Raw genomic sequence first — 18,372 nt, 5'->3', positions numbered from 1 at the left:
TAGCCCCATTAATGTGGCCAATTTACTGGACGTATCATGACTATAGTCTAGGCCTAGCCTAGTCCGAGTATCTTGGACCCAACTTATTGCCTTTTTTAACATTTGGACATGGTCTGGCGATAGTAGGGTCCAAGCTAATACCGCGAGCTGGACAACACCGTCCCAAAAACCAACATTTTCCAAAAAAAACCCATCAGATTTCACCTTCAAAACGGCCTCCAAATTACTAGATATGCCACCTGAAGTACAAGTAGACATCGATGATTGAGATGGTTGTACTGAAGTTTACTTACGATCCGGAAAAAAGTGAAATTTTCCGTTCATTTCGGAGAGCTCCCCTCGCGATCTTGAACACGTTAAATTTCCGATCGTGTTTAATGTTTGAACGACGCGATTTCTTCTTCATGCCCAGCGTACATTCAATGGTCCCCGTATCCCGAGTGCGATTCCGTTACCGAGCGCGCGCGATGCATCGATTATGATAATGAGTAGACTGGATCACGTTTGTAAACACATGTGCATTTCAAACGAAAATAGGGAGTCGGGAACTAGCGCAGCTTTTATCGCGGATACCAGTTCAAGCTGGTTCCTGATTCCCTTTTACAGTTCGAAATGCACATGTATGTGTTTACAAATGTGACTCATTATCATAATCGACGCACTTCATATCCTGGACTCCCTCCGTAACGTAGGGAGGAAAGGGTGTCCACCTGGGCTAAGTCTAGGCCTAGCCCTAGGCCTACCTCTGTAAATAAAGGCCACACTTCCACCAGGCACCATTTCACATTTAGGGTTAGTTTGTAGGCATAGTTTATTTTTGCATAAAGAAGCATACTCACTCACCCTCTTTCTAGGCTAATGCGCTTTCAAATGCTTCCCCCACCCTAGCCCCACTAGTGTGGCCGCGGTATGCTGCGTTGAACCTCTGGCCACACACCAGGGTATTGCACACTCCTGAGGAGGTTCTCAAAAATATTACGCAAACTTTCTTACATGGTTGTATTTTATGTTGTCTCAGCTTTCACTTCTGAGATGCTTTGGTGTAATAATATCTAATTTTTCCAATATGCACGCAAAAGTCGTCTGTTAATGGCAGCCATTTTGAATGTACAAAACGATACCCCAAAGCTGTAACGTCGCGCTTATGCAAATCGATCTTGTCGGATCAGGCCATCAGGCGTGCGGGTGGCGTCAGACGGGCTAATCATGAGACCATGTGATAAACACTGCTAATTATTTGGAATTGTACATCTATCTAGACATGTGGAGTGTCCGGAGCGTCAGTGCGATACCAAATTATCCGCAGCAATTATCACGTGGCCTCGTGATGCCATCGCATCACAACTCGAGCAAGAAGATGATTTGCATAAGCGCGACGTCACAGCTTTGGGGTCATCGCTTCGTACATTCGAAATGGCTGCCATCAACAGACGATTTTCGCGTGCATATGGGCTCCAGAAAGATTTAAAAAAAATTCGGAAAATTGGATATTATTACACCTAAGCATCTCAGAAGTGAAAGCTAAAACATCATAAAATACATGTAAGAAAATGTGCGTAATGTTTTTGAGAACCTCCTCAGTAGTGTGCAATACCCTGGTGTGTGGCTAGAGGTTCAGCGCAGCATACCTCGGCCACACTAGTGGGGCTACCCACACCACTCCCACCCCGCGCTGCCCAAGGTCTGATATCGGGATTTGGTCACGTTTTTCATGCCCCAGGGTGGGGATTTTGGTCACTCAAATTTCACTGTTAACGTTGGCGTATTAATGGAATTAAAGGCAGTCACTTATTGTCACTTCAATTTTGCCCGAGGGGTGGGGATTTTGTCACTTCAAAAGTGACAATCCCTACGTCTTTGGTGGGTCAGCCCGAGAGGGGAGAGGTGGGGGAAACAATTGATAGGCGCATAATCAGAAAGTGCTGCCTTTATCAGATGTCTAATTTTTGTGAAATTTCATGTTGAAAAATTGCAGCACTGTATTAAATTATTATTATTTGTGCTGGTTTTAAAATGTCAGGTTGGGTCGCGGACATTTAAAAAAAAGAATACGAACAGTATGCACGTCTTTTTGCTGAATTGTGTATTAATTCCTTGTTTATTTTTGTAGATCTGACTGAGTTAATCTTTTCCGGTTCAATAGGTAAAAAACAAAATTCCAACTTTTTCCCAAGAGGTATGTGGAGTTCAGTCCATGAAAAATAGGTTGTTTGCAACTAGCCCGACTGCATCTGACCGTACAGTACTATCGCAAGCTCTGTAGTACAGCCAGACCGCCAACGCTCCCCTTAACGCTGAACTCTAATGTAGCGACTTTGCTACCAATTTTGATCAAAATTATATATCTTCTCATCCAGGACAAAAATTTCCAAAGTTAAGTTTCCTAGTCAGAGAGGAACTCATACCTTTTCGAAAAAACGTTCTTTGGTCCCAATATTTTCATCCATCTATCTGGCCAAAAGACATCATCTTCCACAAATATCGTTCCCGAAAATGTCCTCCATGCGATTTCAAAATGGCGGCCGCGTTGTAATGTATGCATTATGCCGACGTGCTAGGGCATTGCAGTTTATGATGTTTGTCGGGCGTGTGGCGCGGCTGGCCTATGGCCATACAAACATGAGGTCATGAACTGAATAATGCATATTCATAGTACTGTACAGGAATGTACAATTTCCATTGCGTTTGTCACTTTTGCAACTACATGTACATGTACAAGTCCAATATTTGCTATCATTGGTTCATCACGGGCTCTGTGCGCCAATGAAAGAGGGCGTGTTTTTACCACTTTTGAGAGCCACTTGAGAAGAACTCACAACTTTCTGAATGTGCAAATTTAGTAAATAGCAACCGTGTCTCCGCATGAGCGAATACGTTCGAATCAACTTGCAATGGTACAATTGTGGGGGGCGATGTTCTCGCTCCCTTCCTATTTATCATAATTGTTGACTACCTGTTGAAGGCGGCGTCGTCAACCGAAGATTCAGGAGTTGTGACTCACCCACGTCGATCTAGGAGACATCCAGCCAAGATGTTGAATGATTTGGACTTTGCCGATGACATTGCCCTACTAGAATCATCAATATCTCGGGCTCAGTCACAGCTCTCCAGGACTGCTACAGCAGCTGCAGATCTTGGTCTTACGATAAGTGTCACCAAGACAGAATACATGACCCTAAATTGCAACCATCAGCCAACACTTGAAGTTTACGGCAGTCCCATCAGCCATGTGTCTGACTTCAGATACCTGGGATCCATGATGGGATCCAGTGCTAGTGATCTGAAGAGGCGAAAAGCTCTGGCCTGGTCAGCATTTTCGAAACTGGAACACCTTTGGAGGAGCTCAGTTATACCAATATCTACCAAAGTGAAGCTGTTTAAAACAACTTGTGTTACAGTACTTCTGTATGGTTGTGAGACATGGGTCATCACACATGATATGGAAGATAAAATTAACGCCTTTGCAACATCATGTTACCGCATCATGTTGAACATCAGGCGAATGGACAGAATTCCAAACACAACTATCTACAACCTGACCAACACAGTCCCTCTTGTAGTCCAGCTAAGAACCCGCCAGCTGAAATTCCTGGGGCATGTTCTGCGCATGCCCAACGATGAGCCGGCGAAGGTTTATGCACTGTACACTCCACCGCATGGTAAAAGAAAGCCTGGCCGACAGCGAACATTATATTCAAGATATATCAAGAGCCTTCTTGGAGACCATGAGGGTTACCTGCAACCGGACCAAATTACATCCTTAGCCCAGGATCGCAGCAACTGGAGGAAACTTGTGGTCGCCTGCTCCGCAGCCGATTGAATGATGGTACAATTGTACAGATGTACATGTACACTGAGCCTAGCACTAATGTGTACGCTAGTGTGTACGCTAGTGCAATTGGACACAGGATGTTCATGGTGTGTGGGATATTGTTTCCGTGTAACGTTTTATTTTTATTATTGCACTTTTGTAAATGTACTTTAAAAATAAAATAGGCCACGCATGAACTTCATCATCGCACATATACGCAAAGATCCTCAGAATCACATCACTTTGTTAGTTCTCTACAAAGATTTAAAAACTAGAAACACCCATCGACCCCTGAAATGTTAAACTTTGTTTTTGTTTTTCCTTTCATTGGTCGCAGCGAGCATGTGTCATTATCATCGGAATGGAAGTGGGCTCCGTGCACAAGTACCCCTTCAACAGCCAGAAAAGGAGAGTTGGGGGAGACCTAGATCGGTTCCTGTCCATACGGTCCATGACCACTGCATATTTTGAATGATCCAAAGTTATTTGGGGAGGGGGACGGGGTGATTAGTCTGCGAGACCATCGAAAGTAAAATTCAAATATATTCATGTGCCGACGACGCCTGACGCTCATGCGTGAAGACGCTATGGCTTAGCTTTGTGCACATTCAGAATAAATGAGTTGTGCGTACTTCGCGCATGATGAACCAGTCCAGTAAGGTGTCCCATCCAAGTGGCTCTCAAAAGTGGTAAACACACGCCCTCTTGTGTTGGTGCACGGAGCACATGATGAACCAATGATAGCAAATAGTTGTAGCACATTGCGAAACAAATGCAATGGAAAATGTACATTCCTGTGCAATGTGCCCCTTCTTCTCTGCAAGCCTTAAGGAACTTGTTAAACATCTAGTGAAATGTCACCGAAATGCCCTGCGATTTATCGTGCACTGCAGTGTAGTAGGTTGTGGAGCATCATTTAAAAACTACGGCAGTTTTAAGTCCCATGTCAGCAGGAAGCATGACAACAATGATATTGAGGTGTGTACTACGCAAAGAGAAAATGATGTTGGAACTGAAGATTTTGAGGATCCTATGGAGAATGCAGAAGATGAGTTTGAGAGCACACATGATCATGCAGCATCCTACTATATGCTGAAATTGAAGTCGATGTGTTACATGTCTGAGAGTGGACTCAACGAAGTTCAAATGTCAACTGAATATTTGGTCAACCAGAAACTTGATGAACTAAAAGCCAAATTATGTGAGACAAATAAATTAACACAAGAAGAGATTGATTGTTTGGTTGGTTGCAAACAACCTATTTTTCATGGACTGAACTCCACATACCTCTTGAAAAAAAGTTGGAAAAAAAGATTTAACCTAATAGAACCAGAGAAGATCAAACTTGGTGAGATCTACAAAAATAAACAAGGAATACACAATTCAGCAAAAAGATCATTATATCGTGTTGAAAAGGTAGACGTATATGGTTGCTATGTACCCATTATTGGATCACTGCAGGCACTGTTGAAGTGTCCGTCTGTGAGTAAACATATCATGACACATACAGTTACTGACTTTGGATCAGACTTAATGGAAGATGTGTTCGATGGATTGTACTTTCAATCAGATCCATACTTACAACAGAATCCACAAGCACTGGCATTTGCTCTGTATTCGGATGACTTTGAATTAGCAAACCCAATAGGAAGTCATCGAAAAACTCATAAATTGACTGCATTCTACTATGTATTGTTGAACATTCCTCCACATCTCAGAACAAAACTTGAGGCAATCCAGCTTGTTTCTATGGCAAAAACTGCAGACTTGAAAACATATGGATTTGGCAAGATCTTGGAAAATTGTAAAAAGTGTTTTCAACAACTGTATGACGGAGTAGTAATGACAACAGTTTCTCCAACGGGTGCCAGACAAAGAACACAAATCAAAGGAAAGCTAGCCTTTGTATTAGGTGATACCCCAGCAGCACAGTTGATGGGAGGATTTAAAGAGGGAGTAGGCAAAGCATACAAGCCATGTCGAACATGTGAAGTCACGCATGAAGAACTAGAGAACAACTCGATAATCATTCCATCACCACTGAGGGATGAAAATGAACATCTTGAAAGGTGCGAGAATCTAACAAGTGAAATGACAAGACAAGCCAGAAAATACTGGTCAAAGATGTACGGAGTAACTAGAAGATCAGAATTTTTGGATGTTCCAGAATTCAAGGCAACAAAGTGCATTCTGCAAGACCCTATGCATGTCCTGCTGGAGGGGATAATTCCAATGGAAACTAAACTACTACTGGTTCACTGTGTTGAAATGAAGTTCTTCACTATCGCAAAACTTAATGCTATCATTAGGAGCTTTGAATACACGCGAGAAGAGAAGAAAGATCAACCTGTTGAAATTTCACGGGATAATGTGCAGTCTGATAGCAAGTTACAGCAAACTGCTCAGTCAATGAAGAACCTTCTTGTGCTCCTTCCTTTCATGATTGGAAACTTCATACCAGAAACAGATGAGAAGTGGATCAACTACCTAAGACTGATACAAATTACGCTGCTCACATTTTCATCGGTAGCTTCAACTCGAACTGTGAACACACTGAAGCTTCTCATCGCAACCCATCATTCTGCATTTAGACGTCTCTACCCAGAAAGGCCAATCACACCAAAAATGCACTATCTCAGTCACATACCAAAGCAGATATGTGATTTTGGACCAGCAAGAAATCATTCGTGTATGCGGCTAGAAGGTAAACATGGCGAGTGCAAAGACAAGAAATATAGAAACTTCAAGGCCATCCACAAATCGGTGACTGTTCAACACCAGTACAAAATGTGCTTGCAGCAGTTCAATGCTGATGGCTCGGCCTCACATGCATACCTTTCAGAGGATGACATTGTTAAGGAAGGGCATACTTGCAGTATTGCTGACAGAGAATTCCGCCATTCTATGATTCAGAGAGAGTATGGAGATTCAGAGGATGTTTGTGCACACCAAGCATTGAAAACTACAGAGCTAATTTCTCGTGGTCATCGATACACAGCTGGCACCATACTGATAAAAGAATGTCCCCAGTGGGAGTATCCAAAGTTCATTACAATTGATGAGATCCTGATCTTCAACAAAGCCACATATTTTATTTGTGAGGAACTAGAAACAGTTGCTTTCAATTCACATCTTAATGCTTTCAGTGTTGCCAACACTGGTGAAGTGAAAACTGTGGCATTGAAGCCAGAAACTGACCTAACATATCACTGGCCCCAGCTTGTGCATACAGTGGACAGGACCAAGTATGTGATGCTTCAAAATGTTGATGATGTATGGCAGTTGTAGCAGTAGGTGAGTGAAACCTCCCTACCCCACTGCAAATGCTATGTAGGGTTAGGATAAGAGTTGAAAGAGTGTTATACATGTACATGTACTTACCCAAGCACTTAACCATACTTGTAAATTACATTTGCGCAAGAATATTGGACATTGATTCTAAAAATGATTCTTGTTAAAGAGATGTGCAAGAATAAACGTCATTTTCATTAATCAAAGTTTATGCAGTAGATTTTTTTGGGAGAATTTCATGGATTCTCATGAAAACCTCACTGGAGAATAAAAATAGATTCCCAAAATCTGCAGAGTCAATCTAAACTTGACGTACAAGTAATTTTTAAAATAAAAGTGGATATGTAAGGAAGCAATGGAATAACCTATTGTTTTCTTTTGCAAAAGTAGTTCACTGAATGAGGTTACATGTACTTGATTTACTTACATTTAGTTGATTTCTGTTGCATATGTTGCAGAGAATGGTGTAGACTCTTCAGTTTTTCTCAGCCTTACTGAAGATGACCTTTTCAGAATGTTTCCAGGGAAGGTGGGATATGTCAGGAAGGTGATGATGGTAAGTTATAGTTATTAATTCATGTAATTAGGCAAAAATAAATAGTTCTGCTTCTGGTTTCCTTACCAACCCTATTTCTACCTTTTACTACACGCAGAGGCCTCAATTTGATCGTACACAAAAAACAATGGCAAAAACACAATTTCCCTACCTACTGGTACCTACCCTTTTTTTAATGTCATGTAATCGGAAGCAGAAATATATATAATATTATTGGCCTTAAACGAGGAATGCACATTGGATGGTTCCGGATACTTCCCAGTTCTACCCGTGTCCAATATGGGAACCGGAACCTCGAGTCCAATCTTTTCAAGAAGCAGGTACCCGCTACCCTTACAGAAATGTCCCATGTAATGCCCATGGGAAATTTTCCCATGGGACCCCATGGGAATTGCATGGTGAATTGGACACCATGTAGCATGGGATTTTTCCCATGGGAGTTTTCCCATGGGAAATTTTGTATGGGCTTTTTCCCATGTATGGTTTCCTTTCATTTCTCAAAAAAATTTATTGCTCCATGGTATTTTTCAATAACAACTTCCTATACATTTTAACCCTGTGTGTTAAGTGCTATTCACCAATTAGGTAAAGCACATCACGGAACTCCGATGGGGGTTGTTCCACGTATTAGGAGATGCTTGTGCACTCTATGTTTAAGTCCACATTATTGCTCCCATACCACTTGTCAAGTTGTACCATATTATCACAGTGTTCCCAACTTATTTTCTCATAAATGTTTCCAACCGTAATAATAAATGAATCAATATTATCCAAAGTTTGAATGACACATTGTCCACATAAAAAAATACTGTATGCATCATTTAACTTCACTTATCAACAGAAAAATTCAAAAATGTGCAATTACAACACTCGTTATTGTAAGGGATTCTCACAAAAATGTCCCATGGTGGTCCCATTGTGTCCCATGGTGTCCCATGGTGTTTATCCCATTGTGTTCAATTGGTGAACATCCACAGGAGTTTCCCATGGTCAGCTTAACAAATAGAATTCTTGATAACCTCTATGGCCACAAGGGAAATATTTTTAATTGAATTCAAATTTACAGCTAGGCGAATAAGTAATTAAATCAAAGAAAGGTTTGCCTATAACTTGGGAGTGCAATTGGGTCTATGATGGTTTTTCATGGCACATGCATGTTCTTCAGTATAACCCGGCAGTGTCCCCGTGCTGCCTTTTAAATCTCCATGGTGTTCCCATTGTATCCATAATTTATATCACCCACATTATGGTGTTCCCATGGCGTCCGAATCCTCATGGTGTACCCATGTGTCTAAAATCGATCCCCATATCCTCATGGTGTACCCATGTGTCTAAAATCCCCATGATGTTCCCATGGTGTCCAGTAAATCCCCATGGTGTTCCCATGGTGACATACAATCCCAATGGTGTTCCCATGGTGTCCATAAAATCCCCATGGTGTTCCCATGGTGTCCATAAAATCGCCATGGGGTTCCCATGGTGTTCCCATGGTGTCCATAAATTCCCATGATGTTCCCATGGTGTTCATTAATTCCACATGGTGTTCCCATGATGTCCATAAAATCCCCATGGTGTTCCCATGGTGTCCGTAAAATCCCCATGGTGTTCCCATGGAGCTCATAAAATCCCAATGGTGTTCCCATGGAGCTCGTAAAATCCCCATGGTGTTCCCATGTTGTCCATGCAATCTCCATGGTGTTCCCATGGGTTTCCCATGATGATCATTTTAACTTACATGGTGTTCTTGATGACCCCATGGGTTTCCCATGGGGTCCCATGGGAATCCCATGGGACCCCATGGGAATCCCATGGGATGCTCATGGGACATTTCTGTAAGGGTATGCTCGCTTCTGGCTACAAAAGAATCGGCTACGGAGTAAATTACCAATTCTCTGTGCACACAGCCCAGAGCCAAGAATCTACTTATTAGGAATTCAATTGCACGAAGGCCCTGGACATTCTCTCTCGCTAGTCAAAACAACGGTGGGGAAAGACACACAGACTTACACATGTTACAAGGAGAGTTGGAGACAAATTATCAGCCGAGTCCTTTTCCGCTTAATTTTTTTGCAGCCAAGAGGCATAAAGCATTGAACCCAATTAATACTGGCCCTGTGCCATGGATACTAAACGTTTTGAATGACACAAGTGCTGGATTCCATTATGCCATGTACATTTTTTGTATTGGACACACAGTGATTGATTGATTTTGATGGACTTTGTCCAGTTCCTATTTGAAGATGATAGGGAGTTATAAGGTTAAAATTTTGAAGGATTCCTACACTCTTTCCTCTATAGGTTCAAAGTGAACCTAATGCACCTCTTAGTGCAGAGGAAGCCACGGGCCCAGAAGGTGATTCTGATCTGCCTGGAGTACTCCAATCACCAGATGTGAGGTCACAGCTAACAGCAGCTCCAATGGCCCCAAGGATCTTGGACATCAGCAAGCTTTCAAGTCCGAGTATGGCGTCTGTTGGTGCAGGGGGAGACGATGTAGCAGAAGAGGCGGGTAGTCATCAGGATCTAGAGTCTTCTGATGTTGCCCTTCAAGGAGGCTGGAAACCCCAAAGAGTAAGTATTTTATTTAAACTGCCGTTGCATGTTGATCGGTCAATCCATTTCTAGCAAGCGCTCTATTGGCGGCTGACACTGAAGATATTGAAAGTATTCTTTTTAATACCTTCAAAGCATCGTGAAGTGGTAATGTACATGACATGGCATCAAATGTCTTGGAAGTTGCAAGGAAAGCCTGACACCAGTGAAATTTAGTTTAGTAGGATAATCGCTCTGCACATAACTGGATTATTCTTCTGTGGATCTTAGGGGGCCTAGTGTCCAATTTTATAATACTCTCTTGCTTTATACTGACCATCACTTCCGGTTTAAGGTAGGGTAATCATTTGTCATTTTTGCAGGTTTTCTGTTTGAAGCAACAAAAGTGCTTAAAATCTAAAGATGACGTATATTGCTTTACAATTACAATTATTGAACTGATTAAATTCTATCTCAGTGAATCTGTATGTATTCATGTTTTGAATTACTCCTGAAATAAGTGTCTGGTACACCTTCTCATTCAACCGATTGCAGCTACACTGCACTGATCGGACGAATAAATGTAACAACCGGGCATGTGTGTGTTGTGTCAATGCGTGCGTGCACCCATTCATGGATTGACACATCTTTGAAAGCGGCTTTCTTTTATTGTTTTCTTCAAAATGACTGCTTTAAATCCCAAACTAGGTGGCCTAGGGCATACAGCAATGTAATTATCTTTTTATTTTATTTTTAATTTTTGTATTAGCTCCTATGTGGAACATGTTCACCACACCGCAAACATGGCCACAATACTCGGACCGTGTCGTGAGTGCACTGAAAAGTGGGAACATCATGGCAAACTGGGATGCACTCATCGCAGAGACCGCTTACTTCATTTTGAAACATCATGACATGAAAGCACCATCAGAGTACGATGATGTATGAAGGCTTGTCAGTGAGCGTTGGCCTTGCATACTCTTTGAGGAGCATGGCAAAAAACCATGGGTATGTATACATGTACATATTTATGTCAAAAATTGTTCGCTGATATTATTCACTTACATCACATCCATGCTCATGAACGTCTTAACCAGTTCGTGCCGGGATTATTTTGACAAAAAACGGAACAACTTGAAGACGGGGGATTTATTGTCACTCGATCTCAATGCCAGGCGGGTTGCAGCCATCACTCTCGGGTAGCACACTGATATTTCCGGCCTCGCTTGCTGTGAGCGGGTCACTGACAGATATTTCCAGCCTCGCACCCTGCGTGTTTATCTGTCATTTGTTCCAAATACCACAAACCGCTAGCGTGTATACACGCCTCCAGTGCGAACTGGTTTAATGTGGGTGTTCCAGTTTCCAGGGCTGTGCCAAATATGCTGCGTATGCGATGATCAACTAAATATTCAAATAGCTTTTTGCCAGTTTGAATATTCGAGGGAAAAAAATCAACTTAAGTGATGTTACTGATTGTCTTAATCATAAAGTTGCCGCTTTTTTTCAGGTAGCACTTTTTTTGTTGACAGTAACTTTTTTCTTGATGGCATTCGTTGTTTTAATATCACATCATTTTAAAGCCTGTTGTGCAGATCTCATTGAGAAAATGTAAAACTGTGTCTTTTGTGCAACATCCAAATTCCATCATCTTTTACCACTTAATATAGTAAACATGTACATGATTTGAAATACCTGATTCGTAAAACATACAGATTAATATTGTTGGATGAATTCCACTAATCTATAAATGCATTACTCATCAAGTCAGTATTAGCTGTAAATGGCATGACATTTTTTCAAACATTGATTGCTCCCATTCCTATAATTCTTCCCGTTACTGTTATTTTCAGAATCACTTTGTAAAGAGACTTTCCCAGAAGATGAGGAACATAAGATGGACCAGAAAAAGGAAGATGGAACAAACCAAACAACCAGCTACAACTAGAAGGACTGCCGTGGCAGCAGCTGATTACAGTTTTGAAGGTGAGATCCCATTATTGAAGTGAGTTGAGGGTGAGGCTTGTTGTAAATGCATTGTTAAATTTAGAATGTCATGCTTTGTATGTATACATGCGCTTTTTATGGTAGTTTCATGCGCTCCTCCCATAAGAATTAGGCGCACCTATAAACAAAGTGCGATGTCGTTAAGGTTCAGGTGTATGTATTTAGGTAAATATAGTCAAAACAATTCAAGTTGAGTAAGTTATTCAAACATTCGGATATCTACATGTATCAATAAGATCATATTTATTAAACATGGCTAACATGCTCTTTCAGCATACAAAAAAAAGCTGTAGAAGGAATACCCTGCAGTTTGTCTCCATTGTAATAACTGGCCAGAAGCAACCTGCCCATCTATTTTGGCAAGAAGTTTGCCAGTTTGCCCAGCAGTTGCAATGTACTAGTCAAAATTGCTTGCCAGTTGGGAACAAAATGCACATAACATATTGATACAAAATTATGTTTGGATAACAATGGATCTCATATTTGAGCTTTGAGTGGTTTAGCAGACTAAATGTGATACTTGTCAAGGTCCTTATCAAAGAAAATGGATGAAACAATAATTTCTGAAAGAGACTGCTGACATAAATGTGGCATTAATTGACAATAAACCATGCAAACCAAAACAAAAAGACAATTAAAATACCAAAAAGAACAAATTACATGCATGTTTTTGAGATCATGTGCATGTTTACGTGTATTGGGCACAGCCTTTAATGATTAGGTGCTTAATGTTAATCTGTTTTATTTTTTTTGTTTTGTTGACTGACTTTACACGTGTTGATATAAAACATATTTTAACACATCCCTTAAACCAAAGATACCGGGCTACTTTTTTATGAACAAATCAGGATGTAGGCAAATTTATTCAAGTAACAGACCAGTTTTTCAATTGTTTTCATAGGCTTTAACTCTTTGTAGATTTGATTTTTCCAAATAATTCCTGTAGCTGATGGAGACAGCCCCGAAGAGCTCTTGAAAGTCGATCAGCTCTCTGAACTGCAAAAGGACAAGCCTGACAAGGCCAATATTGGACATCTCCAAAAACTGACCTTTAACTTGCGCAAGAGGGAGAAACCGACTTTTCATGACTATCCCTTCCTCTTGGAGGAAAAGTTTGTAAGTTTACACCTTGTTTAACTTTTTACTGCAAGGGAACTGCAAGGGATTTAGAATTTCATTATAAATATAAGACTAATTAAATTATTATTTCCACATTTGATTGAATGTTGTATTTCAACAAAAAAAATTGGGAGTGCAATTTGCTTTATGCCGTAAGAGGATCATTTCAAGTATTAAAACATACATTTTTAGTTGGAAGAAAGGCACAACTTTATCCCACTTGGAAATGAAGAAAATGCTATTACATTTCATGACTTGCTAACTGACATTTTGCTTGTTATGCATGAGTATTTATGGCCACCCATAATAACTCATTTACTACAACCTGTATTTCAAGTTGTATAATCAATCTGACATGATGTAATTTGTCATAAGCACACATTGTACAGAATGTATTGGGTTTATGTTAGTGCGTTTGTAAACATTTTCTTTTTTGTATGTATTGTATGCAGATAAAGAGGGAATTCTTCCTAAGGCAACCAGAAGTGTCAGAGGCTAGCTTACAGCAAAACTGGACCAGTCTAATCAACATGGTAACGGAGTGCACCAAGCAGGATAGATTTGAGGTAAGTCTTACATGCACTTAAAAAAAACTTACACTCAGTGGATTTGAAGACTAGATAATTCATCATCATTGAAGGTGCTACATGTACTATTGACCTTTGATAGATCTTGGGATGTGTTGTCGCAGGTTATTTTTTATTTAAAGAAATCTAGAGATGTGCTGTTACAGGATATTTGTAATCTAAAATAAATCTTCGGATTTTTTACTAAAAAATATTGATAATTGATGGCAATATGTTGGCTTAAATACAAGCAGGCACGGTTTTCAAAGAATTTTAATGATTAATAACAAAATCAGGAAAGGCTGACTCGGATTTCAAGGGCAAATTGATTACTGAGGTGTTGCCTATATTATCGATTGTTTTGTAAATAGGGGTGCAACAGTCTGCCGTTATCATTGACTTATTGTCACATCAACTCTGCAAGGCACCCGGCACTCCTCTAATGCCCAATTTTTTCTTTAATTGATAATTGAAGTAAATCTCGGAACGCTTCTTTTACTTTAAGAACACCGAGGGTGAAATCGGACTACTTAAATACGTAGACACCAAGATTGCCATAACCAAGAGGGTCAAGAAACTTCAACCAGCAATATCGGTGGAAAAAGTAAGTGCAAACTTTTCTTTTGTTGTCTTATATTTTGCCTCAAAAATTATCCAATAAATAAATACATACATGCTTTACATTAACTTGCCCATGAGAGTGCACAAGCACATACATGAAAATGGTTGCTGATAGCCCATTATGCTGTATGTCTTGTAGCACCTGCACTATATTGTATTACAGAATATTTACGTGTAAGAAACAATGAAACCACATAGTACTGGGGTGGTTGCGGACGTGTCGGTGAGTAATAGGCAGGGGTAGTTTTGTGTGCTACAGTGTCTGGTGAAGGGTTCCCTCAGCAGTGTGTAGTAAACCTTATTTGTTTACTGTGCATAGAGAGAAATGTGTTTGTGACAGTGTTTGACTGGTCAACATTTTCAAATAGTTAATCAAATGTCTTTCGTCAGGGTAGGTATTCTCTAATATAACATTTAGACAAATGCTAGTAGTTGGCATGCGCAGAGGTCCTTATGATTATAATTTAATTATATGGGTTACTCGATGCATGAACACACTATGATTATTGATGTCATACCATGATCTCTATGGGTGATGCCACAAAAGAAAAAATAGTAATTTGTGTGGGTATAGGGTCCTATGAAATAATACGATTAGTTCAAGTTTGACTTGCATTACACGTTGTGCACACAATCAGTGCGCTGTATGTAAATGAGATTCCATCTGCGATATCTACAAGTCTATAATTTACCTGTGTGCAACCATCAGTCCCTAACTAGCTTACTTCTGTACACATGGTAATTGATTCTTTCGTTTATCTCCCTGTTTCTCTTTTAACCAGGCCACGTACATTCCCACGTCTGTAGCTACCGAGGCACCTCGCCTAGTCATCATATCACATGAAGACGATCATGAGCTGTCCAATGGGTTCCTTCTACATGATGGTAATGTCGTAGAGATGAGGGACACAAAAAATGTGATGGAGATGGTCCTGTTCTTGTCCCAAGCATACTATGCCTGGGACCTTCAGTATCCAATACAGTACCAGGTTCTTGGTTTCCTGCAACTGTTTTTGCTCAAAGACAGACTGTCTCCATTTGAGCGGTCTTGCAGTTTCTTCAAAGTTGAGAAAAGATTGCGGTCCCTGCAACATGTTGAATAAGCACATCAAAACAACATAAAAGTTGAATACTTCCAAAAATGTTAAATAACTTTGCTATGTTCACTTAGGATTTTTAGAATGTTAAAACTGTTGACGTCATGTTCATGTCATCAACAATTCCATTTTTAAAAACATGTATAAGGGAAGTTCCTATTGTCATGAAAATTGGTGGGAAGCTAGATTGTTGAAAAAAGTCCTGCTTTTGACCCTAAAACTCTGTTGTTTACCAATTAAATTAAACCAAATTTCAGATCATGTCAACAAGGCATGACACATTTTATGGGGCAATTTGTATCAGCTTTGTGCAAGAGGGTGAGATTTATACGTCATGCGCCAAAAAAATAATCACTATTATAATCTGCCAATTTCGACTTGGCGTCCTCCATTTTCGAAATAGAGCTGGAGACGGTGGCAAGGAATGCCGTATCACCCCTGATGTCATTGCATACCTTCGGTTGGCGCAACATGCAATCGTAGAGTTGTGAAATGACATCAGGAGTGATCCTGCATTCCTTCACAGAAGCTGTCAGCAGCAGCATGCCCCTTCTGCCACCGTTTCCAGCACAGTATCAATTTTCTGAAGTGAGTTTTTTTTTCGTATGGCGTATAATTCTCACCCTCTTGCACAAAACTGATGAAACTTGCTCCATAAAATGTGTCATGCTTTTTTTACAAAATCTGAAATTTTGGTTTAATTCCATTGGCAAACAAAAAAGTTATTTAGGATGATGAGTAGCCTTTTTGATATGTAGTACGTGTATTAATATGCAAAATCCAAAGTGTAACTGAAATTATTATTTTAAAGAGCCCATGTGCAATGTAATTTTACATGCAATCCTTGAAAATGCATGTGCCATTTAATCTTATTTTCAATTTTCATTTGCCATTTTACCTGATATTTTGGTGCCTTTTATGTTTTTATGCCATTGAGAATATTCATGAGTAAAAGATGTCATTTGAGGCAGAAACCACTGATGTGTTACGGCTATTTCAGCACAAAAAGGCACCAGATTTTGGGACATTTTGTCGCTGTAAAATGTTCTCTTTTTTCACGGATTTGTTGTGTCAGTTCATGGCCTGTAGGAAATGACGTCATTTGAACGAGACCTATATTGGCAGGATGTTGTATTGACGGTGCTCTTATCAGGGTTCGACTGTACTTTTTTTAATGATTATAAAGGTGCACTTTTTAATAAAATCAACTCAAATGGGATGTCAAGCATTCAATGAAGAAGAGCATGGTGTCACAAGATGTGTTCCTCAGGAAAAAGAAACATTTTATGGACACTAAAAGGTTGAAATTGTGCATTGCTAAAAGCTAAATACAAAATTTGTATATTAAAAAATGAAATGAAATATGAGCTATTTGAATTAAAAGCAAAAACTAATTGATTTTTTTTCTAAAATTAAATTCATTTAATTTTCTTTAAATGCTAAATGAATTTCAAACAAAATTATGAAAATGTTGGACATTAAAGTTTGTTAAAGTTTGTTCAAAATGTCTTAGAATAAGTTAAAAAGTTGTAAAATAAAAAAAAAGTGTATTGAAAACGAATCAGTGAATTTTCAGTTTCCTTTTGTGAAGTGTTGTGTTTATTTTCTAAACACTATCATGTTTAATTTCTAAACACTGTCATGTTTAATTTCTAAACACCATAATGTTCATTTCTAAACAACAAATGTTTAATATCTAAACACCAAATGTTTAATATCTAAACACCAAGTGTTTTGGTGTTAAACACTGCAAGTGTTTAGCGATGGGACATGTTTACAAACTGATAGCAAAAAAGTGTTTAGAAAAACGTTTAGAGTCTAAACACAGTTTTTGCAGTGTATAATACGACTATAGGCAATTACGTCTGCCTATTCAAAAACAAATATCACTACGCTAGGCAATTCCGTCTGCCAGTAGTTTCTCAAATATGGCTGCGTCCGAATGTTTCGGCTGTGGCTGCAGGCTGCGTCTGCGGCTGTGGACACGGCTAAACGGACGCAGCCAATGGATCAGTCAGACGCGGCCGAGGCCGCGCCCTCAATCGTTCATTTATAGCTATAGTCCATCATTTGCAGCCATCCGAAAAGTAACTGGCGTAATTATTGTTGGAAAACATACTTGGTTGAAATATAGTAAGGGAACTAAACTCCCTGTGAAATTATTCCTTCTGGGAAGCTGTCATTTTGAAGTAATCAACGAAAGAAGGCATTTCCAACGGTGATTCTTAAGAAGTAGCGTAGGAAAATTTAAATTAGTAGTTCGTTTTGTTATTCAGCGCAGCGCGCACAAGTATTGGAACGACGCACACGCGCGCGCGGTTGTTATTGTAGTAGTATGGTCGACCCTGGGACAATCCAAGGCTGGTGGTCCATCTACGATGAGGTGGATAGGGAGCCCGAAGAAACTTGGACGCAGCACTCTTATATACAATGCTTGATTAAATTTTATTCCATCTGATGTACGTCAATGATATACAATCCCAATAAAAAAAACCTGTTAATAAAAGATAGAATAAACAATAAGCGTCAGTTGTTTGTCAAAACTATACACTCAGTCTCACCAGTTTGTCGATTATACATTTTCCAAAAATAAACAATGTACAATACACTTTCAAATGGATGTGTGTATAACAGAGCTGTATAAATCCACCGCGCAATTTAGCTTGTTGGCTACTAAACGCGATGACATTGCCAAGTAAAACAGTGATAATACATGCAATACATGTACTCATGAATAATATAATTCCTATTTCCTCCTCAAAAAGGCTGGAA

The 18,372-nt window shown here is 39.8% G+C and overlaps 2 protein-coding genes and 1 long non-coding RNA gene across 3 annotated transcripts; all 3 read left to right on the top strand.

Moving 5' to 3' along the window:
• Nucleotides 1-6,075: 6,075 nt before the first annotated feature.
• Nucleotides 6,076-7,658, top strand: LOC119734134. Its single transcript, XM_038207490.1, has 2 exons — nucleotides 6,076-7,105; nucleotides 7,561-7,658. Exon 1 carries the CDS (start codon nucleotides 6,080-6,082, stop codon nucleotides 7,097-7,099), a length of 1,020 nt encoding a protein of 339 aa, XP_038063418.1. The 5' UTR covers nucleotides 6,076-6,079; the 3' UTR covers nucleotides 7,100-7,105; nucleotides 7,561-7,658.
• A 2,309-nt stretch (nucleotides 7,659-9,967) lies between these two features.
• LOC119734136 lies at nucleotides 9,968-12,150 on the top strand. Its single transcript, XR_005272047.1, has 3 exons — nucleotides 9,968-10,229; nucleotides 10,960-11,198; nucleotides 12,044-12,150. It is a non-coding gene; the product is annotated as an uncharacterized LOC119734136 (long non-coding RNA).
• Nucleotides 12,151-12,331: 181 nt separating this feature from the next.
• Nucleotides 12,332-15,606, top strand: LOC119733839. Its single transcript, XM_038207207.1, has 5 exons — nucleotides 12,332-12,362; nucleotides 13,144-13,313; nucleotides 13,769-13,882; nucleotides 14,388-14,486; nucleotides 15,286-15,606. The coding sequence occupies exons 1-5, from the start codon at nucleotides 12,332-12,334 to the stop codon at nucleotides 15,604-15,606; spliced, it is 735 nt and encodes a 244-aa protein (XP_038063135.1).
• Nucleotides 15,607-18,372: the final 2,766 nt, after the last annotated feature.

Source organism: Patiria miniata, unplaced genomic scaffold (assembly GCF_015706575.1).
Source record: "Patiria miniata isolate m_02_andy unplaced genomic scaffold, ASM1570657v1 HiC_scaffold_26, whole genome shotgun sequence".
Lineage (NCBI taxonomy): Eukaryota > Metazoa > Echinodermata > Asteroidea > Valvatida > Asterinidae > Patiria > Patiria miniata.
The sequence above is the reverse complement of the archived record's forward strand: the minus strand, read 5'-3'. Positions and strand labels throughout refer to the sequence as shown.

Coding starts and splice junctions, on each gene's coding strand:
- LOC119734134 (XM_038207490.1), top strand. CDS start 6,080: ATGAAGTTCTTCACTATCGCAAAACTTAATGCTATCATTAGGAGCTTT.
- LOC119733839 (XM_038207207.1), top strand. CDS start 12,332: ATGTCGTTAAGGTTCAGGTGTATGTATTTAG. Junction 13,314..13,768: donor TCCTCTTGGAGGAAAAGTTT/GTAAGTTTACAC, acceptor TATTGTATGCAG/ATAAAGAGGGAATTCTTCCT. Junction 14,487..15,285: donor CAGCAATATCGGTGGAAAAA/GTAAGTGCAAAC, acceptor TCTTTTAACCAG/GCCACGTACATTCCCACGTC.